This window comes from Aythya ferina (genome assembly GCF_964211825.1).
Source record: "Aythya ferina genome assembly, chromosome: 2".
NCBI classification, from domain to species: Eukaryota; Metazoa; Chordata; class Aves; order Anseriformes; family Anatidae; genus Aythya; species Aythya ferina.
In genome coordinates this window covers 21,130,647-21,154,118 of record NC_140297.1, presented here as the reverse complement: position 1 = coordinate 21,154,118, position 23,472 = coordinate 21,130,647, and the positions used below count along the sequence as shown (strand labels likewise).

Genomic DNA, 23,472 nt, shown 5'->3' with positions numbered 1-23,472 from the left:
GGACCACTTTTATTTTTCATGAGAAAGGCATAATGTAAAGTCCATGACTGAATTTGCAAGTATAATGATAGCTGTATTAATCCAGGGAGAATTACAGGAAATCCAGTAACAGACCAAACACATCAGATTTTGCACTATGAACATAACCTTGCAGACAAAATCTGTGCCTAGGCTCCCACTGTACTGACCAAAGTTACAGGTGGGTAAAGAAAATTAGCGTGAAAAATAAGATCTCTAGAGGCACCACCTCATTTAACTAAGGAATTTCTACCTACAAGTGAAGGAAAATAACAACAAAAATAATCTTTACTGAGCAGTGTTTTTATACCTGGAAGACACAGTCTTAAGAAGATGATATACCCTTACTACAAAATGTAAGACGTTTGGTCTTGAGGAAAAAGGACCTCAAATATGATCACATGATTTTACACTAAGGGTGTGAAAAGTATGGCTTCGTAGTACAAAAAAAAAAAAAAAAAAAAAAAAAAAAAAAAAACCTTATAGAAGCTACTCTAGTAGAATAAGTGATAAGATAGTTGGTAAATATTTGTCAAGCATGTCATTAAAACAGGGAATGATTTTTAAAACAAGCACATTTTGTAAACCTGCCATGCAAGGAGAAGAAGAAAAGGGGAAAAAGAGTAAAGAGATGGAATAATTATTAACATGAGATATCTCACTTTTCGTAGACAGCTTTCCATGAAAGATGAGGAACTGGGGGCTACAGCAGCAAGTATCATTGCAGCTCTCCTATATTGCAGTGGAATAAGATGAACACCTGCAGGAACACAAAATTTCAGAAGCACTTAGGAAAAGTCTCTGCTAGTCTCCAGAGCAAGCCCTGAAACTTAGTGTAACCCAGAGAGGTGGTGCAGTTTCTTTACCTGTAATGAACGGACAATATGCATCCATGTAGCAATATTTTCCTTGAATAGTCAGGGTACTTCCAAGTTAGATTTAAAAAAAAAAAAGTGAAACTACAGTGAACTAAGTTTTATTTTTCTTTTCATATGAAAGTAGTTGAAAGCATTCCTAGTTCGTATAAAAATAGTCGCTAGCTTATAAAATGAATTAATTGTATGATCCTCCTTTTCTGGATTGCCCTGATGTCAGACTTCCAATTTTTTTCTGTGCTCAGGAATTTACATGACCATGTCAGTCCCAGTGGGGAAATAAAATCAATGTTGAGTTTGATACATGTGATTTGTCAATATAATTAAAATAAATTTAATCATTATTATTTTTTTTGAATGTATGTTGGGTTTGCAGCCAACACGAGACATGACCAGCACTACAAATGATCTCTGCAGCTGGAAAGATAAAATTCCAGTTTTAATAATGCTGACCTAACATCTGGCTTCTCTAGGGCCACAGGAATTATTTCTCTGTGCTTTGTGCCTTTTTTATAGTCTGAGGACCAGTTAGGCAGCATCCCTTCTGGACAGCAGGATGAAGGACAGTAAAAGTGATGCCATGCCACTTCATCAGTGGAAAATGTGATGCATTCACTGTGGAACCACTGTAGAAAGCTAACACCCCCAGTGTCAGTTGTGTGATTGTGGTGTCAGGCTTGCTTATTGGTTTTCCTCTTGCTTAAAGACAGTATTGCCTAGGGGTTGATCTGTGACCAGGTGCCCTGCTCTGCTTCAGAGGAGCACCATGGAGCTGCAGAGCTGGGGAAGGGTTTGGAGGTGCCATCATTGCTGCAATGAATGGGTGCTGGGGGACCCTGGAGTGTTGGAGGCTGGGACTCTGTGGGTGTGGCTTTGTCACAGTCTCAGCTTTTGTTACTGCTTGATAATATCAATGGTTTTGACCAATGGTCACTATTGTGTTAACTGTAATAGCCTTTAATGTCTAGGCTAAACTTCTGGCCACTTGTTGCTGCTGTCCTTTGCCACTGTTACCCCCAGCTCCACTGGTGCAGTCACAATAAAAGGGAAATTTAAACAATAGGCACCTTTGAAATGTGCTTACAACGACTCTGGGCATTTCCCTAATGGACAACATCTTTTAAAAATTCCAAGGAAAGTTTATTTTATTGTTTTATTCTGTTGCTTTAGCTCACTTGGCATTTTAGTTTTAGAAGATCACTGTAACATAGTAGATGTATTTGGACTGCTGTAAGCCCTTAATTTTCTTAATGTAATTTCCTTGATGTCTGTTCAAGGACAGGTTATTAAACTTTTAGCTGTAACTGATCTTTTTTATTTTATTTTATTTTATTTTATTTTATTTTATTTTATTTTATTTTATTTTATTTTATTTTATTTTGACAAGAATTCTGCATATCTGCCAGGGAACTGTAAATGTTCAGGATAATCATGTTTATGATTCAGTTTATGAAAGGATGGAAGGTGGCTCTGGAAAGCAGAATGTGGAAATGAAACGTTTCCTTTTGTTTTAGTCCTGTTAGCATCTAATATTTATGCAGTAAGCGGTACATTGCAGCATCCTTCCTTTTCTCATCTGTCAATGTCAGAAAAATGCAAGCAGTGACTAGGGGGTTAAATTCCGGTTCAACAGGCACATTTGGGGCTTTATGTCTCTGCAAGGGAGCTCGGTGCCTTACAGTGACGGGAAGCTCTGCGTGACAGGAGCAGGGCTTGCAGCAGACACGCATGACAGCAGCGAGACACTGTACCAGCTATTCCAGCTTTGCAGGGACCTCACGTTTTCCAGCTGTTTACCCTTGAGATGTAAAATGGCAATTTGGCATAGGCTACCAGCCTGGTGTGATGTGAGCATCTGCGTAAAAGGCTGCACATATGGAGCATGCCCAGTGCTCTGAACAGCCTGTTACCCCACCCCCAGCCAATCTAGGAAGAGATGAAATGAACTTTGCACTTGCAAATGTCACTGAATACATTTTGCACAGGATTTTAAAAGGTTCTCTTATAAGCACTATTTTTAACAGCCAAATCCGCCCCCCCAAACGCAAAGGAAAAAGCCCTAGGTATTTTTCTGTGGTCGATCTCAGTTATCATCAATTGAAGCCTCTCTCACAACATCTACCTGAAGTCTGGCTTATTTTACCTTTTTATCATTCAAGTCGATTTTTTTTTTTTTTTTGGAGGTGGTGTGGATTTTTATTTTTTATTTTTTTGCCTTTTTACTGGCATGAGAAAATTTGAGAATTTAATTGCACTAGAGTACTTGGAAGCAGTGAGGCTGCAAGCTTGAAAGGCAGAGGGAAGAGAAGGAAGGCTCTCACAGCAGAGCATGGATAGGAAAGGAGCCGTGATTCTGCGGTGCTCAGTGTGCACATGTTTTATGAGATCAGTGCCGGGCGCTGCAGCTGCGGACAATAACTGAGCTGTCTGGCTAATGAAGGCCACCTGGATCAGGCTTCTGAAAAGAGCCAAAGGAGGACGTCTGAAGAATTCTGATATCTGTGTAAGCCCTATGTTTTCATTACTGGCATATATTATATGTATTGCAGAGAGGGAGGAAAAAAAATATGGTGAGGGAGAGTACAGTTGTTTTCTGATTGAATTAGCAGAACTCTGTTTTGTATGCAGGGAGATGCAGGGGGAAATCAGAGCTGTCATTATTTATAGAGCTGTTCTGGCATTGTGACTGCTTCCATTGTGGCGATACGTGGACGTGTGTTGAGTCCAGTCAGATTTTATTAGTTGGAAGTTGATTTGTGGTCATTTACATGTTTTGCTGAGGGGCAGAGATGGATATGAGCCATTTGCAGTTCTGATGGGGAAAGTGTGTCAGGTAAAGAGGTTGCCCTAAAACAAAAATGGATAGCAGAGTTTAAATCTGCTAGCAGGGATATTGTGTAATGGTAATTATTGATACTGAAGTTACATCTTGGGTATAAAAATCTGTTTCCTTGCTAATAATGTCATTGCTTAGAGTTTACATCTATATGGAGCCATCCTTGAAGCTGCTGTGTGTCCTTCAGCCCTGCACTGCACCACTGCTGTAACTCTACAGAGCAACTGGCTCTGCTTACTAAAATGCATATGAATAAGGACAGAGGCATAGTGCAGGAAATATAACACTGGGGAAGACACCTGCACTTTTGGAAAGTGTCCAGAAGAAAATATTTACTTAGATGTAATTTTACTAAGTGATTTTCCCTTTTTGGCAGTTATTCTCTTTTCAGGGATACAGATTTAATAGGAAAGGCAAGGTGCATAGCCACTTGTGCTTTTTTTGAACACTGAAACGACTTGTGACTTTATTTTTCCTTTCATTGTGCAGGGTTCGGCGGACTCCTACACCAGCCGTCCATCCGATTCAGATGTATCTCTGGAAGAAGACAGGGAAGCAGTGCGGAGAGAGGCAGAGCGACAGGCCCAGGCACAGCTGGAAAAAGCAAAGGTAAGGTGTTATTTCCCCTTATAAAATTCATAAAGAATAAGATTCATAAAATGTTCTGCTTTAAAGAGCTGTCATCTCATCCATTACTGGTACAAATGTTTATAATGTGTTAACATACACTGTAAGACCTGTTATAAAGATTTTCCAGACAACAGTAGGAATTATGTTTTTCAGGAAAAATCACTTAGAATCTGAATTTGCCATAAAAGGCATTCAGTTACTATAATCAGTAAGAACAATCTTATTTAAATGTGTACACTTTTTTTTTTTTTCTGAATATACTTATTAATTTTTAATGCATGTGCTCAAAGCTTAGAGTTTTTACTGAAGATGCTCATGGAAGTTTGCCTGTGGATCCCTATGACACTTAAAACTTAGAGTTCTAGAAATCAGCCCTCAAACATCCTGTTCACTTGAGCAAAGGATTGGTCCCTAAAAGTCATATGTAAATAGAGTCTGTTGGAAAGATTTTTTTATTTTTTTTTTTTTCTGAAGATTTCACTGGCTTCACTGGCTTTCTTTACAGTTTGAGTGTTAAATGACCCTGTGAGTAATATGCTCTAGGACTTGTTAAGATTTCTGCTTCTAACTCCATACTCCTGGCAGATAGTGACAGATTAGTAAGAAAATGCTAAATGAGCTTCAGATTCTTTCTGTGTGTTTAGTTAGGACTGTAAGGCTTTTAGCAGTAATACAATGAAAGAGCATGGGCTTGTCTTTCTCTCATATGTACTATATATTTAAATATTATTGCACCTGTAAAAATGGGGCTCATCTTGTTTGTTATTATTCATTTATCACTTCATTCTGATCTTTCCTTTTGCGTGCTGCCAGTCAAATCTTGCTGCATTGTTGTTTTCCAAGATCTGTTTTTCAATATAATTTCTCATATTTATATACTAAAATGCACGATTGAGATTCCTCCTCAGATGTATACCTTTTTTTCCTCTTGTGTTCTCTGTGTTTCTCTCCGATTCCCCTCCTCCATTTTGCCTCGTTTTTAATTTCCTTATCTCTGATCTATCTCCCGTTCTGTTTCCTTCTCCGCTGCCCATTTACGCCACCTGTTTTACAAGGTTTCCTCATAAATTCAGAAGTCCACATCACTGAGGTATTCATCTGATTGTTTAGCAAGGGCCAGCTCCATAAATAAACAATAGTGTAATCCACAAGCAGACAACCTGAATAGGGAAGCTGAAGATGTTTTTTGGAAAACGAAGTTGATGACCTATATTTGATAAGAGTTCCTAATGCAGCTTTTTGATGTGCTGCTGGAACTTGCCAACCACAGGAGATGCTGAACATCTCTTTGAAGTCGGGTCCTGCTGCCCTGGAATCGGTACAGCAGAAATACCCCCAAATCAGCCTGTTACTTCCCTTTCCCCTTGTATCCCACAGCTATTGCCATTTGCAATCAGGATTGCTTTTAGTTATTTTTTTTCCTGTTAGGAAAGATGATAAAGACTGCTCTGAAATTTGGGTTAAATGTGGAATTTTATCAGTAAATGCACAATCTTTAAAAGAAGAGTTGAAGTAATAATATCCTGCAGACTAATCAGGGTAGCACTACAGCACTTACTGCTGAACTGATGCATCTCAGTGATGAGTAAATCTATGCGAGTGTTGCTATGGGAATTTGGCTTACTGATGCTGGCTTGAATGCATGGACAGCCCTTATGTAATATTCATGACCTCTAGCACAGCTGCCATTGTAGTTCATAGAGAAAAATGCTACCAGATTCTGAGTTTTTAAAACTGTATTTCTATACATCAAGGCAATGTTCTCACTCCAGCTGGCATAAGATACAGTCTCTAGGTCTAACACCGTCTGAGACTATAAGACAACTTGTGAACAGTCAAAGTAGCAAAGGCAACTGCCAAAATCAGCCTGCTATAACAATGGGTAGTTCTAGCAGTATATAAAACACAAAATGAATTATTTAAAACTCTTGTGTTTTGAAATAGATTAAAGCTCAAACTGTATGAGCAGTTTTGTTCCTTAAGCCAAGTGTTAAAAAAATAAAATAAAAACATTCCAGGCTATAATGCATGGAAATAACTTTATTTAGTGGCTATTGCCATGCAAAATGTAGTGTAAATACTAAAACTTAATAATATTAAATAAAATGTTACACCTATTTGTCAGTTTCATTTGAAATAAATGTTTTAAAAGACTTAAATTAAACCTAACCCAGTAGCTCTGAAATATTATAGGGTGTGCTTTTCTGTCTTTGCTGGTGATTCAATTCTTCACCTCCCTGAAACACAGTGAAATCAATGGAGCAGTAACTTCTGCTGGCGCTGCCTGGCTCCTGTGTGCACCCAGACTTGTTCCCCGCAGGCAGCAGCTCCCTGGCTGCCTCGCCATCACCAGCTATCAGGCAGAGCCAAGTGACACAGCTGCTTTAACTTTTCACCTTTTAATACTATGAGTGGAAATGTTGATCCTAAATAAAGTCATTATAATTCTGTTTGTCACAAGAATTAGAAAAGGCTGACATACATGAATAATGCAGCAGTGGAGAGAAAATGATAGTGAATTAAGGGTAGATTAAAAAAAAAAACTGTTGAACTGTGTCGCGCACTCGGTGAAAACACTTTAATGACATCCATTTTCCTTTCTTACAGCTAGGGAAAACACCTAAACTGTAGAGGAAAACTATACTAATAAAGCACACAATGGCAAATTGTTAGGTAGATTGTAGGGTTTTTAATTTTGACTTTTTCTGTATTCTAATATCACATCCAATATGTACCCAGATAGGGTAATAAATAAAACAAATAAAAACTAAAAAGACTGTAAGAAAATATGCATTCTGGCACCTGGATTTTTAAAAGCATTGCTTCTCTAGAAAGTGGTTAAGCAGATTTTGCTGACTCACTTTGGCATGAGATTTACTGTAAGGAAGCAGGGGGCACGATGCATCTACGGAATCATCCAGGGATGGAAAATGAAGAGGCAACAGATGAGGGTACCTGTGGGCCAGCAGCTATTCCCAGGGGAAACAATTCTCCAAATGAAGCTGTTAAGCCTGAAGATAAAAACATTCTTGGTTAGAACAGTTTTACAACGCAAATTCTGAAAGGTGGATTGATTATTTATTTATTTATTTATTTATTTATTTTGGTGTGGACTCCAGTCTGTATCATGAGTGCTAGGTTAAAGTAGATGTGTGCTGTGGCTGATGATGGCACCCTAACGATGCTGTGATCTAAGGACTTCTTCTGATGCTCTTTCCGAATTTCATACTTACATAAAAATTAGGATCTTATGCATTGCTAAGTCAAAAAATAAGTTAGCCTGATGACACTACTTGCTTTTTAGTGATTATATTTTTAAAAATGGTCATTTCTACAGTCAGTAATTGTGTCCAGAATAGGAAATCTCAGTTCCTCTCAACTCTACTTTGTTTGCAAGCCATCAACTAATCTACTGCCAGCATCCTTTTAGGAGTTTGTTAAAACTTGAAATATCCGTAATCCTGGTTTAAAAGTTAATTTTGATCATTTTTACACTAGGACTGTGAACCACTAAAATTTTGGTACCAGGTATCCCTTTGCTGACTTTTAGGCAAAAATACAGAGCAATAATGAAAGCTGACGTGTTGCTTTCTTGATGTGTGCTGTAGTAGTTGTGAGGCCTTGTGACTGCAATAGTGCAACATCTTAATGTGCAACACATTGCCCCGTGCATGGTTTGGGGACCATTGCTTTGAAATATCTAGAAGGCTGGGATAATGCCTACATATCCCTGCAAAGCTGAAGGCATGAAAAAGATTGTCAGATGTAATTATCCAGTGCAGTGTGCCAAGACTAGTTATTTAAGTATTTATTCACTCTCAGGCAGGTTTCACAGCCTCTGAATGACCCCACGCTGCTAGCAGGCAGCTGCAAAGCTAGTTAAGGTATGTCTACTTAAGCTGCAGTAGCACTTTTGACAGACCAGAAGTGCCCATCATCTTGATGTGTGTCCTTATATTATGTCAGCATGTTACAGCATAGAGACCCTTTCCATTCTCTCTTAATTATGAGGACGCTGTGGTGCTGAACAGCATCCAAAGCCATAGCAACATAGGGTAGTGCTTTGTGTCAGCTGTTGTGTATGGTAATATTTCTTCATTGATTTCTTCTCATTTGCCATTTTGTTTTAGAATACTTCCACTGCATGTTATCATTTAGACAGCTAATGTTGCGTATCAGAGTTGCTGGGATTACATGTGAGCTGGCACAGTAGTCTAGCTAGGAATAAATGAGTTGTTGATCTAAAAGTACAGTTGCAAATCTGGTTGTTGCTTAGCTGGGGGCGAGTTCTGCATTGCTGGATCTACTTGAATCAGGCTGCAGATACTTATTTTATTTTTTTCTTCTTCATTTTCTTCAGTCATTTCTGCTACTTTTTCTTAAGATTGGGGCATCAAGCGGTTCTCTTTACACTGCTGTCTGTGACCTATAGTTTTCTTTTTGTCTCTGTTCCTGACCTATTTTTTTCTTCAACTTCAGTGCATAAGCTTGTTTTACATTAGTGCCTGTCAATGTGGGGATTATTTCCCTGAACATTTTATCCATTCTCACCGTTTGACTGCATTGTTTTGGGGACTAGAATAGTTTCTTCCAGTGGGGTCTCATGTAACCTGGAACCAAGTGCTCCAGAAATAGTACCGTCTCTAAAAAACATCTGTCACATCCCATTCATACTGTGATTACAGAGTGATTGAATCTGTTTCATAAGTATCCTTTCCTCTTCTGCTTCTTGAAGCTGAGTAGGGAAAAAAAGTGCGGTGATACATTAATGCAGCCTAAATTTAGATACCTAACTTGAGATAGATCTTTTAGTATCCTGCAGCTCCTTGAATAATCAACAGAAAGAGATGGATTGTCTCTGAGGAACAGAGACAGTTCTAAGAAAGTCCTGAGACAAGTATAGCTCATAGCTCTCTGCCAGCAGTTCACCTGCTGCTTTCGCACACTCCTGCTCTCTTAAGTAAGGATGCTTGGACCAGCCCTTGGTGTGGTTCAAGTGGCTGTGACCAGGGGTTCCAGGTGTGGGGCCAGATGCTGGTGTGTGCCTCAGCAGAGGCTGCACAGGCTTGTTGTGGGAATCATAGGAGAGGATGAGAAGTGTATTTGGGGACACTATCTGTGGCTGGTGAAGAGTGAGTGTGTTTGATGAGGCATGGGAAAGGAGGAATTAAGATATGCCTTTGCATGCTGTTCAGGCTGGCACAAAGCTGAGCAGTTCCGCTGATACAGATGTAGGTAGATGCTTCTGGTGGTTCCAAACAAAGTAATTTCCAGTTAAGACATATATTACCTGGTTCATTAACTTTGTTGAGGTTTGTTTTAGTGTCTGACTTACATCTCAGACAGTATGCCATATTCCAGAACTTGACTCTTCTCAGCAGATGGTCCAGCTATCTCATGCCATTGTTTGTTTGTTTGTTTGTTTTTGAGAAGTTAACATATGCCTTTTTTACTCAGAGATTACTGTCTCAAAAATAGAGGGGAAAATAAGATTGCAAGACATAGGTCATTGTTAAAGGTAACTAAAATGTTTGTAATCACCTTAAGATAAATGTTGAGATCTTGTATCTGTATTATCTATTTTCGGGACAATTTATATAATTTTGTCTTTTGTACTCTAAATGAGTGATGTGTATTTCATACTTCAGCTCCAGCTTAATGTAAAATCTATCTGGAGATTTTATCTTTTGTCTTTTATCTTTTAAAAACTACTTTTAAAAAGTATGTACATATAAAATATATTCAAGTTAGGCATTATTGATGCAGCCTTATAGTAGCTGTATACACTTATACATATATTTTTGCATTTTATACATTCATGTACAAATACATGTGTGTATATATTTTTGCATGTATTAGGTAAACAGAACAGGTGACTTGAGTTGGCCATATTCTACAGTTGGTAACTTTCAGTTATAAAGTATTTATTTTGTACACAAGGAGGACTGTTGTACTAAAGGATAAACTTCTGATGAAGTAGAAGTGTTTTATCAGAAAACAAAGTTTTCCTGTAATCAAAGCTGACAAGGGACTGCCAGGGGATTTATGGGAGCAGGAATGAGATGGAGAAAGGACTTCAGTGTAGCTGCAGGTAGATCACCATGTAGAGGTGCCCCAGCTTGCACTGCTGGAAATGATGAGATTCTGTGTCTTGGAGAATAGTACAGTGGCGGAAAACAAAAACTTTAGTTGTCTAACCTAGCCAAAGTGCAGATTTTTCAGCCCCCAAATATGGTTCTTGAGTCCTTGGCAAAGATCTGTCAAATCTCCCCTTCCTCCTCTTTTAAAAAAAAAAAAAAAAAGTTTTTGTGGGGGTGGGGAGAGAATTATCTATTTCTGTTTTTATGCTTAATCAGGGGAAAAATGGTTAGAAGGTTGAAAAATAAGTTTTGTTGTGTTTTTTTTTTTTTTTCTTCACAATTACATCTTGTTTTATAACATTATACATAAGATGCCAATGAGTTCTAACTATAGGTAGCAGTAGAGTGTTTTGGTACAAAATTAGACTGACATCAGATGCTAATTCAAAAGTGTTTTCTTAGGAAACTTTAATTACATAAACTAGTTGTTGGCTGTGTAAAATCTAAAGAGAAAATCAGTAGGAGCCCAATGTAAACCAATGATACCTGGGAGGAAGATGTATTCCCAGGTTAGGAACATTTTAAGTGCAAGACTCAGCTTGAACTGTGAACAGTGTCTGGTTTCCACATTATTCATAGTATGACAAAAATTCATCAAAAACATTTGAAGATTCAGAGAAGGCCCCAGTGAAGAACTTCTGGTTGTTTTCCTGTCATCTTTTCTTCTATATTCTATGTAAAACCAGTGCATACCCTAGAGAGAGAGAGAAAAACAACAACAATAACAAAAAACACACAGCCATGGTATAAACTTATCCTAACATTCACTTGTGGAGCCTATACAAACCTCAGAATACCTTCTCTGTACCTCCAATCCTGCATTGACATTTTCCTCTGGGATTTCATATTCACCTGGCAATCAAATACTTTTATTGGATCTGATATGAAATCTTAAATAACTTCTAGGTGGTATTCTCTAGCTTTATCTGAGAAAGATATCCACTGAAATATTAATTGTTGCACTCATTTTTCTTGAAAACTCTTCTTTATATAGTTAGCAAGGAGGAGATGATAATTTCATCCAGGATTTTATTTTAAATCCAGCATTATTGATAGCATCACATGTGCAAATGCTACCTAAGTTTTAAAACGTGGTACAATGATGATCAATACAGCTGTGCAGACAACTAAGGTGCTACTGATAGTGGTTGAGAGAATACTATGATTTCTTCCATTTTCATTTTCCTTACAATATCCAGCTGTACTGTACGTGGTCTCCTCCCTGTCCATATCAGGAAAATTGTACCATGCTGTAATTGTTATATTACTTTTTTATTCTTTCAGTTGCCTCCAACTATTGGCATGAAATAATGAATTTCTGGTTTCTTTATTATTCTTAGAGATGAGACTCCTTTCTTGCTTCTTTCTAACTCTTACAAAATTCTCTTTCCCTGTGAACAATTAACCCATTTTTTTCTTATGATCATAAAATTTGTTCTTTTTGTTCCTGGAAAAATATCATACTATCGTACATCAGTGACAAATTACAATATTTAAGATAAATGTATGACTGAAATATATATCAAAAAGATTGTCCTTTATTCTTTTTTTGGGAGTCTTATCGGGTAGATGCCTATTTTCAAGGTGACCTGCTGTTTATTATATTTGGAATCCAAAATACAGTTTGAAACTCCAGCCTTGTTTGCAGTACTTTGAACTGATCTGCATTTGACGAGTATGGAAAGCAGGGATCCACCCCCTGGTTTGGGCTTTTATTTTGCAAGTATTCTTGTGTTATTGATCTGCAAACTGTCCTTTTTTCAGTTACTGAAGGAAAAGTGAAGGCAAAAAACATCTTTAAAGGGAAGATGAAGGCTCAAGCTGCAGCTGCTTTGATTATTTTGACTAGAGATGTCAGAATGTTGAAGTAAGGGAAGAGATGCGCTTGCTGCTTTTTGACTCCATCTTTTCTGCCAATTATTTGTAAATTGAGTTTTAAAATGCTGCTGGCTTCTAATATTTCACTTGAAATGAAATGGATGAACAAAAGCACTTGGGGTTCCTATAACTCCAGGTCAGCTCTGTCTGTCATGAAAGAGATGCTTCCTGACTGAAATAAAAATGAGGAGAAATGCTGAGTACCTGCCATCTTGAGACTCAGCTGTACATGTTGCTTTTAGTAATCATCAGTAATAAATGGCAGTAATTGGAAAGGGAAATACATTTCTGACTTTCAATAATAGTCAAATTACAGTTGAAAGTATCCCTCCCAGAGGAGCTGTAAGGAAGCTCACTACATTTATCACAGTTTGTTGGTTTTTTTTTTTTTTTTTTTTTTTAATTATTTTGACTCCTTACTCCCTTTTTTTTTGCAGCAAGTCAAATGACTCATACACAAAAGAGCATACTTTCTTTAGTTCTCCCCTGGTGTTAATCCAGCAACTGTGGTATTGCTTGATATTTTCTGCCCTTAACAGCAGGTCTCGTGTGCTCCATGGACTTGAACTTGTGTGGCTGCCCCCTGTCTGGTGGGGCTAAGCATGGGCCTACCTCGTCTTGTTGCCTTTCCTGGCACTTGAGTTGTCAAATGCAGGGTCAAGGAGCATAGAATCATAGAGATTGGAAAAGCCCTCCGAGAACATCTGGTCCAACTACCACCAATATTGCACACTAAACCATGTCCCTGAGTACCACATCCAACCTTTCCTTAAGTGCCCCCAGCAATGGTGACTCCACCGCCTCCCTGGGTAAACAGTTCTAACATCTAACCACTCTTTCTGAGAAGAAATTTCTCCTAATTTCCAGCCTAAACCTCTCCTGCAACAACTTGAGGCTATTCCTATTCCCTCTAGTCCTATTGCTAGTTACCTGTGAGAAGAGGCGGACCCCCAGCTCCCAACACCTTCCTTTCAGTAAGATATAGAGAGCAATAAGGATCCCCTGAGCCTCATCTTCTCCAGACTGAACAACCCCAGTTTTCTCAGGCACTCCCCATAAAACGTATGCTCCAGGTCCTTTACCAGCTTCATAGCCCTTGTCTGGACATGTTCCGGGGCCTCGATGTCTTTCCTGTAGTGAGGGGCACAAAACTGAACACAGTACTTGAGGTGCAGCCTCACCAGAGCTGAGTACAAGGGGATAATCACCTCCCTGGTCCCGCTGGCTACACTATGTGTCATCATAAGCTGCTGAAGGACTATTGACAGAGCTCCCCATCTATTGGATGATGGGCAGTATTGCCGCACCACTTCGTAGTTTTCAGATAATAATAAGTACCAACTCAAAGACATTTAGACATCTCTAACCACTCTCAAAACTCCTTTACTCCAGAAGAGAGATTTGCAGCAAATAGTCCATTCCAACCATCTTAGGTGTTGCACAGAGTCCTTATCCTTGGTTCCCTGACAGGAGGATGAGGAAGAGTTGTGTTTCCAGTGTTTGTTCCTGTTCTGCTGGGAGTGACTTTAGGAATGGGATGGCTCCAAAAGCCTGTGACAAAGGAGGTTGGTGCCTCATTCTTGCAAGAGTAAAGCTGTAGAGCTGTGCTGCCATAGATGTGTTGTGCATGTGTGAACTCACAGAGGGACAGATTCCCTACTCCTACTTTTAAACTCCCTCAACATAAAATCTTCCAGAGCAATAACTCATCTTGGAATTTGGCTTAGTGCTAGGTAAAAACTTCAAGGCAAGCTCTCAAACTGAGTTTCACTAGAAAGCATGTGACTGAGTTGCAGGCCTGAGAATGAGTGATGGGCAAACAAGGCAAAATATTTTTTGGAAAGAAATATGGACATAATGTGGATTGATTCATGCAGATTTGTTCTGTGCTTCAATTTGAAGATCTGAGGAAAGGAGGAGATGGAAAGAATTGAGCATTGACGTTCTTGACCAATGTTCAGATTTGGGAGACTCAGTTTTATTTTGCATTTCTCAGACTTGACTGTCTTTTCATCACACTTTTTGGTCGTGCTTTGTCTCTGTCAATGTGGTTTTATGACAGCATCTTTGTTCAGCAGCTGCTCTGATCATTTATTTCAGTAGTGTTATTTCATAGTTGTGTCAGTGGACCACACTGATGGTCAGCTGACCATGATGGAGCCTCACAGGCAGCAATGTGCAGTAGCATAGGAATGTGGACTGAGACTGAAAGCTCCATATGACAACAACTGGAAAAAAAAAAAAAACAGAACAAAACGAAACAAACAAAACAAAACAAAAACTGTTCAGCTGATGACAGGAGCCCAGACAAATATAAATCAACAGTTGGAACATATGCATACCGTTCTGCATGCATCTTTCATGTCACTGCAGAGAGACTGATTTCTGTTTATTCATGACTGGGGTCTTGAAGCCATGATCATTAATCCTAGGCACAGTGAATATGTGTCCTGGTACACGACTTCCCACAGATTTTCCCTGTATGTTTTAATCCTGATTTGAAGCTCTCACCACAGTGGTCTTTTATCAGGAGGGGAAAAAAAAAAAAAAAAAAAAAGGCGCTAGATGTAATAAACCATGCCCACAAAAGCAAACTCCTTTATAAGAGCCTGGAATTGCCAAGATGAAAAGCTGCTGAATATGCCATAACATTATCTTATCTTCAAACGTTTGAAAAAAATAAAATTCATCATACTGTGCATCAGTAGTATAATTTAGTATACTAGTAATAATTGTGGACACAGGAAATAGTTCCCTTTCTGAAAAGTAATAATTAATTCCTTACTGATACTGTCAGATTTCATATGCACGTATGTAAAACAAAATTTCTTCATGTTTTAAATCAGTTTCTTTGAGATGTTGCATCAAGCACATTTTTCTGAGATGGATCATTTACATGGTCATATGAAGTGTTCAGTGACAGTATTGCTATGATGTTGTATATTTATATTGTTTATCTTTCTAAATAATCATAGCATCAAGCTCTAGAAATTATAAAATATACTATTCCAAATCTTGAATTTCATCAATAAACTCACTTCTTTTCATGACCTTCTGTAAACTAGAACTAATTCAAAAACCTCTGTGAAAAGACCTAAACAATTGTTTTCTTTGTTATTAAAATGGGTATTTTTGTTTTGAATGTTTTAAGTAGAAGTAAAAGAAATTAAGTGATAACATAAACACAAGCATTTATGCAGCTAGAGAAAAGAAAATGCACTGAGCCCACCTCTAATTCAGGGCTAAGAAATATCTTAGTATTTATTAGAAATATTGGAGAAATGGGTTGGATTCCATTTCTCATCATTTATAGCAAACACTTCAGTTTGTCTATCTTGCTCATTTCCATTTTTCCGTCTTTTATTTTAAAGACATTCTGCTTGGATAAAATATGTTTATAGAAACAAGTCATCTACTTTGAATGTCCTGACATTCTTTCTTTCTTTAACTTGGTTGACACATTTTCTAACAAGCTGAAAGTTAGGTGGAAATAAAAGGGGGAGGATGTCTTATCAAATTACTGAAATCTGTTGATGCTCTTTTGAGTGGAATAACTTTGAATGGGAATAGCAGATAACATGTTGGGGCAGTTCAGAGCATATTGTTTGAATTTAACTGGTAAATCAAGCAGTTACTCAAAGTTTAAGAACCCAAATTTATCTTGTTCAAAGAATATAAATTAATTCAGCATTGTGGTCACACATATTACTTTAAGAGTGTCAAAATATATTTTTGCAGTTTTTTATCACTTATTGCAGAATTCTAAACCTTAAAAATGTATTCTTTAAGTTCTCCTTATTGTAGATTTTTGCTCAGCTAAAGAGGTTTTCAGTTACTTTTAGATTGTCATTCTCATTTTTGACTTATGTTTTTCATGCTTTATATAAGGTTTGAGTTTTTTAGTACAGTAGAAGGAAATGAAGTTGTTAAAAATCCAGCAAATTAAGTGCATGATTCCTTTTAGCAGCAGCTGAATAGCTGCTGTGTGTTGCTTTAACTATATTAAGGACAGTAACAGCTTCAGTACATGCTGGGTCCTGTGTGAAATCAGTATCAAATATGCACAGGAAAAAAACCTTTTGCAGAGGTGGGGGATGCACATGCTCTTGCATAACACTGTCAAATTTAGCAGTGAGTTGAATAACACCCAAAGAAATTTCAAGGGTAGAGAGTAAAACTTCTCTAAGTATCTGTAAAATGACAAATGATGACTATGAAACTATGTATTTTAGCAACAAGCATCTCTGCTCCAATGCATCAGTCACTGTTTATCCTATGAAAGAGTGTTGGGTGTGTGAGGTCGGTGGTGTTGCAGGGTGTTACAGAGCTCTTCTGAAGCTCAGGCTCCTGGTCTAGTGGGAGGTGTCCCTGTCCATGGCAGGGGGTTGAAACTGGGTGATCTTTAAGATCTCTTCCAGCCCAAACTGTTCTGTGATTTTATTTCTGCACTTTGGCTATTGCCAAATATCCTTTTGAGTGTCAACTGTCTCTAGCCAGGCTGTCTGAAACATATATTTTGATTTTGGGTGACCTTCATCAAAATGAGATGACAAGAAAATATGGGAAAATAGCCACTGTCTATGCCATATCTCTGTTGCATAAAATGCACTTGTAATGGAAGTATTAACACTTCTGCCTTGCTTATTCTTTTCATAAATTTTCTTTACGCATTTGCCTTCTTTGAATTTTTTAAAGTAGGTAGACTTGTCTGTATGTCTGTTGGTACATGTTTTGTAATAGCTTTTGTTCAGTTGTGTTTATGGTGTCTTTTGATGCCAAATTCTTGTTTGACATCATATGTAAACATGCTAAATACTTGCGGTTCACTGTACATTGTCTATCATTACATAAAGTTACTTCATTTTGGGAAGTGACATAAAATAAAAGGTAAAATCTCACAATTTTTCAGTGAACATTCTGTAAGTATTTCTAATGCCTTTCTCATTTGTTATTCCCTTCTGAGTCCCAACATGCATTTCCTGAGCATCTCCCCTCCTGGGATGACCAACAGAAGCTTTAACAGCTTTTAGAGTCTGCTTTTAGAAATGGAAACGATGAAGGTTGCTTCCACTCCCTGACCATCAGTTCAAAGATTTTAACAACCTTGCTAAAAGCCAGCTCAGGCTGGTGTGCTGGAAGCCAGCTGTGGCTAGTGGGTAGTATTTAGACCCACACTGACACTGTCCTGCTTCCAGTCACCTGCTTTGAAACCTGATTTCAGCACAATCAGAAGGAAAATTCATTGGATTGACTTCATTGCAAAGCACATTTAATAGATTTATTTAGTGACACATAGATAATGCTTAAATGATTATTTCATCTTAGGGTCACAGTTGGATGAATAGGAGAAACATATATTTTAGTGTTATTCTAGAACTTGAAGGGAAAAAAAATATCTGTCATATATTAAATGGCCTCTAAATCACTCCTACTTTCCCTAACATGGAAAGGTGGTAGGTAGGCTGCATGTGCAGAAAGCCAGTTTTGAGTAACATATTTTGTTTACTGTTGAACTTTTAAATTGTAATATAAATCTGTATTCAAGCCTGGGATTAGTCATTAAATTTAGCCTAGTTAAAGTAGAAGGCAGCAGATAGAATTTAGCAATTTATTTTTAATGACTCCAATCAGCTCAGAATGTCTATCAGTGCTGGCATTTATTACGTTTATAATGTATGTATGCAAATGATAGATACAGGTAAAGAAATGAGCCTACCTTGATTGTGGAAGAACTCTAAAAGTGGCCACTCATGTTTTTACTAGCAAATTGTCAAATCAGCTTCAAAAAAGAAGCTGAATTCACATGAAAGAAATGGAAAGTTTCATTTTTATAGCAGAAGAGAAATCTAGACTTTAAATTTCACCAGTAAATGTCTTAAAACTTTTTTCATTTGTCTGGATTCCCTGTCAAGGCATGGACCTCATTTTCCAGGATTCATGTAAGACTTTGCGGGCTCTGGATACTCTGCATGCTCACCAAACAGGAAGTCAATGAAGTGGACTTTTGGCCTTAGCCTTTGAAATGATTGCTATTTCTTTATTCCCCATGTTGTTTCCCTATATTCTCATGTTCTTTAAGTAGTATTTTGTTTTTGTTGTTTTTCTTTGTTTTTTTTCTTTTACATCTTCCTTTGGTACTTAAATCTTCCTGAGCATGCATTTTTTGCCATGCTGGAATGGTTAACATGAGGAGGCATTGTAATGTATGATTTTTGTGTTCCATTTTTCAATTTTTTTTGTATGTATCTGTAGTTTTCCTGTGTTTTTTGTTTGTTTGTTTGTTTGTTTGTTTGTTTTTTCCCCAAAATAAAATATCCTAGTTTGAATTAATGGTCATGTCTAGTGCAACATATGTAACATATTCAGTGGAGACTTTTAAGTGAATTTGCTGTATCTGGATAGAGCCAAGCAGAGTGACCAGTGTTCTTAATTCCTTCCCATGTACTGTACAACAACTCTGCCTCCCTCTCATTCAAGCCTTGTTTCTCTTGAATTTCGTTTGCAAACTTCTTATGTTCTTATAATTACCTGCTGTTCTTTAAAAATGCTGTATTATTTTGTTTATTATTTTTAATACTCTTCGATATTATAGCTTGTGGAAATAAAATGTCAAAATGGTTACTTTTTGCTTAGTACCTTGGTTAACATTTTCTGGCAATCCTGTATCCCTTATGTCAATGTACTGTATAAACAGGGTGAGATGCAGCTGTTTTTTCTTTACTAAACTTGTTCTTCAAGATTGACAAAGACTCTTACATGATTACATGTATTACTGAGTTGTCCCCCTGCCATGCTTGCAGTTGTTCTTCTGGTCATTTTTAAAACAGGGAATCAGTGGTGACATTGGCAATATTGCTTACATTTGTGAGCAATAATAACTGTGAGAGAATAAGTCACAGTTGAGTTATTCTCTCATGCTAAAACATGGAAGCCTCAAAATGATGAAAGCCTTGTGGTCCTGATTTTGGCACCTCTCTTTCATTATGTACCATCCACTTAATACCGAATGTGTTCAAAATCCACTTTGGATGTTTCTCAAGAACTTCGTAGCTTCTTCAAGATTTGGAAGTTGTGAATAGATTTCTACTTGTATTATTTATTTTTATAGTTTGTGGAAGTTCAGCTGTTTTAAAGTCTTCTAATGTCAGATACTTCTTTCCTTGAAGATAACCACTGTTCCACAGTGTCTGAGTGTCATGTTACTGTTGCTTCATTATTTTGTTGGTTGGTTTCTTTCCTTCTTTGCTTTCTTGCTTAAAGTTGAAACATCTCCTGCTCTCCAGTTAGTGCCTTATGATGGCAAAGACTTCAGGGTATGCATAATACCGGTAAATGCAACTGCCCGCAGGACTATCAAATGGAAAAGGCCATATCTATAGTTGATAGCTTTTAAATGACAATGCTCTTTTGTGCTGATGAAAAATCACAAAAGCTTAGCTTTCCCGTATTTTAAGGTGGTATAGTTTTAATGTTTGGTGTATAGAGGTAGAATGGAATGTTCATAATTTTTTGAAGAATGTAGAATCAGAAAGTGTGCGCTTCTAAATTTTGCATTTAGGTAAAAAAAAAAAAAAAAAGGGTTACGGCATTTTGAGGCAAAAATGGGTTATGGACATGGTGCTGGAAGCTGCAAGCTTTCTGGAATATGAGATAGCATGTATAGCATCCATTACTTAATTAATGTAACCTCTTTCTGGGAATTATCCTGTGACAAAATTGCTTCAGAATTTTTAGAAACTTGTTGAAGACATTAGCAGTGATTTGCCAGTACAGATAATGCCACCTCAGCTATCTCTGTTGCATTTGATTTCCTTACAATGAATTTCCCTTGGCATTCTCCCTTAGCATATAGTTCATAATAAGGGAGGAATATTGTCTTTCTGTGGAAAGTAGGTGTAATGATTGAAAATCTGCTGGTCTGGGTGTTATTGAACTGTGGATAATGTTCATACATGAAGCACATTTATATGTATCTCCCTTTCAACGTGACTATGTAAAGGCTCATTGGATAATAAACGTTGGATCTCTGAGCTTGCAAAGGTACTTAATGTCTTCCTTCAGCAAACATATTCTCTAAGTTTATGTAATAGTGGGCAGTAGCTTGCAAATCAGGAACACTGAAAGGGCTGTTCTCTTTACTGCAAAAGAGAATTTGCAAACACTAAAATCAGACAAAATTACAGTTATCAGCATTATGCATGAAAAGGATAAAGGCAGCGACAATATTTGCCTCGAATTCTGGATGTGACTCTATCTTTATTCTTCTGTTTAGGAACGTTTCGTACTTTTAAGAGCTAAATACAGCTCTTAACAATGTAAAACTGAACCTTTTTACCCAAAAGATTCCTCTTATTCTTGTCCTTTCCAGATATGTGAGTGTGCACAGGAGAAAAAAAAAAATCTGATTGAAAATCTGATTTACAGTCTTGCGGGGGCAGAATTTGTTACATGTTTGCCTTATTATTTTTTTTTTTTTTTGATGTAGCTTGGTTTGAAATTTCAGGAGACCAAGGAAAAGTTTAACTGCAATGTCATACCTGCTTGGAAAAAACATGCAGCATTTCAAACCTAACTTTGTATAGAAGAAAACTGGTGCAGCATGATCGGATCTATTCCTGTTTTCTTTGCTTTACCTCTGCATTTAGTAATTTGTTTTAAAAAGTACAGCTTCAATAGTTTGCCCACATTTCCACAAATGAAGTTTCTCTTTATAACAGAAAAATGCATAAATCCAGTAAACTTTGGGTTTGGGTTATTTATTAGTTTTAGTAATTAAAAATGAATGCATTGCAAATCCTGAACCTTGAAAAGAGTTGAATGAAAATATGAGAAGTATGACTTTAAAAAGACCCGTCTGGATCATTCTTAGACAACTTCAAAGCAAATAATTTGAGTGATACGGGGAAAAAGCAACCCCACACCCCACCCCACCCTACCCCCCATGCAAAAAAAAAAAAAAAAAAAAAAAAAAAAAAGTCCCACAGTGAATTAATGCTGTCCATTTGTTAAGCTCAGTTTTGCTAGCAACATGCATTTTTCAAGGAGGCAAAAAATGTTGAGCTTTTGCTATTGTAATCTGTAGGAAAAATGAGCCAGATTTTTCTTTTCCCTACCAATACCAACATGATTTAGGTGGACTGACCTTTTGGGAGGCAGTCCTGATGTTCCAGCTGCTTTCATACAGGGATGTTTTCTCAGAAAGGATGTTCTTTTTATCACATTTTTTTTTCTTGTTATCAATTTGTTGCATCTCAGTTACAGAATAGGTTGGTTGAATTATGACCAATTTATGGCTCACAGATTGGCTTTGGAGAAAAGAAAGCTTTATTGTTTGGAAAGCTAAGAATGCCTTGCTAGCTCAATGAATTAACTATTATTTCAATTTCAAAAGTTTCAAATTACATGGAATTACATTATAGATACACAAACTTTCTAATATCTATCCTATTCCTCTTTTTTTTTTTTTTTTTTTTTTTTTTTCCTCCCCAGTGCACCTCTGGGTCCCAGCACTGAAGGGAACAGCTGGGATTAGGGTTGGGATACAGGGAATCATCAGCATTGGGTCCTGTGACAGGAGGAGTATGGTGCTGATGTTGGTGCTTTCTTCTTCCTCAGCATAGCATCCATCTTGGGTTGTACTCTGTCAGTGTGCTTTGTGGTTTTCACTTCCTTTGTTGGGCTCTAACTCCACTTTACATCCAAAGATGCTATTTTATGCTGGATACTGGTTCTTTGCTCTATTTTTACCCCTAAGACTATGTATGTGGGTTGTGATGGATGGGTTGCATCTACATGTAGGTTGCTTCTAGCCATTGGACTTCCATGGTTGTCCTGTGCCTGCACATTCAGGGCTCTGCCTTCCTCCTGTGTCTGTACTGTCTGCTGCATTTTATTCTAAAGTCATACCCTGTGTAGAGCGCACTGCCTAATTCCTTGTTATTACTATCTATAAGTTGCAGAAGTATATTTAATAGGCATTCTACAACACAGTTGTAAAAAGCTAAGAGAAAGGTAAAGCCAACTATTTGTGCCAGTCACCTGAATACTAGGTAATTTCTGTTACAAGCTAAAGCAAGTCTCCAGACATGGCAAGTTAAGATCCTCATGTCTGTGTTACTAACATGCAGTCTGTGGCCTGTTACAAGAAACAACAGCGCTTTATCTGCCCTGTTGTAAGGCTGGATAGCATTTCTCCTATTTTCTCTCCTAAGCTGCTGAAAGCAGTAGCTTTGCACAGATACCACACAGGTGTCATGGTAGCACAGAGTTCTTGAGGGGCTGGGCAGAATTTTGTGCAGTTCCTCCTGACAGAGTTAGATGAGGAGAGAGCATGTGGCAAGTGCCTGTTGAAAGAGGGGAGGGAGAAAACCCCAAGATACTTCAAAGCAAAAAAGCAAAACATAGGACATCTGAGAACCATAGTTGGTGATGATGAATCAGCCATGAAGGGAAGAAAAGATCAGAGAAGTAAATGCAATTTCCCTGTTTAGTTGCAGACCTCAAGAAGTCACAAGCTGAACACTGAAAACAATGTCATTTATGAAATTCACTCCAAAGTTTCTGAGCCTTTAGGCAAGGTTTGGGAAATATCTTCAAACCTTCTTTCACAATTGCAAGGACTGGAATACTAGCTTTTTTTTAATTTTATTTTTAAATGAAAGCTGACATTCTAGCTAAATCATATATTTTTTAAGACTACAGGCTATAAGAATAAGGACTAAATAATCCAGCACTTATAAAATTATGCATATGGCAATACTACTTGCTTACTTTCAGAAAGCTAACAGGGAGGATTGAGAAATGCAAAAGTTCTGTTTGTTTCACCCTTGAAAACTCTTGCCCAGTGCATGCAGCCATCTGTACGTCTCCTGCTCGATTTTTTTCTCCTGCTCTTTTTTGTTTTAAATCTTAAAAGCTGAATAACTGCAGCAAGTAACTTAGCCAGCCTTAGATACTTCAGCACGTTAGGGACTTCTTGAGTTCAAGTGTTCTGGGAATAAATGGAGTCTGGTGAAGATAATAGATGAAACACTAAGAGATTTCTGACATTTAGAAAGATGATAGTATCTGTTTATATTTTGTGACAAAGGCTATA

At 37.6% G+C, this 23,472-nt stretch overlaps 1 protein-coding gene across 10 annotated transcripts in view; it reads left to right on the top strand.

Moving 5' to 3' along the window:
- Nucleotides 1-23,472, top strand: part of CACNB2 (calcium voltage-gated channel auxiliary subunit beta 2) — a 242,140-nt gene that overhangs the window by 158,618 nt on the left and 60,050 nt on the right. For 7 of the 10 annotated variants that reach the window (XM_084511420.1, XM_084511419.1, XM_084511418.1 and 4 more), the window contains one exon: nucleotides 4,219-4,338. In XM_084511420.1, coding sequence (XP_084367546.1) covers nucleotides 4,219-4,338 — 120 coding nt within the window. Of the gene's footprint in view, nucleotides 1-2,847; nucleotides 3,397-4,218; nucleotides 4,339-23,472 lie in introns of those variants that run through there. The other 3 variants (XM_084511417.1, XM_084511421.1, XM_084511422.1) reach the window with 2 other exon arrangements.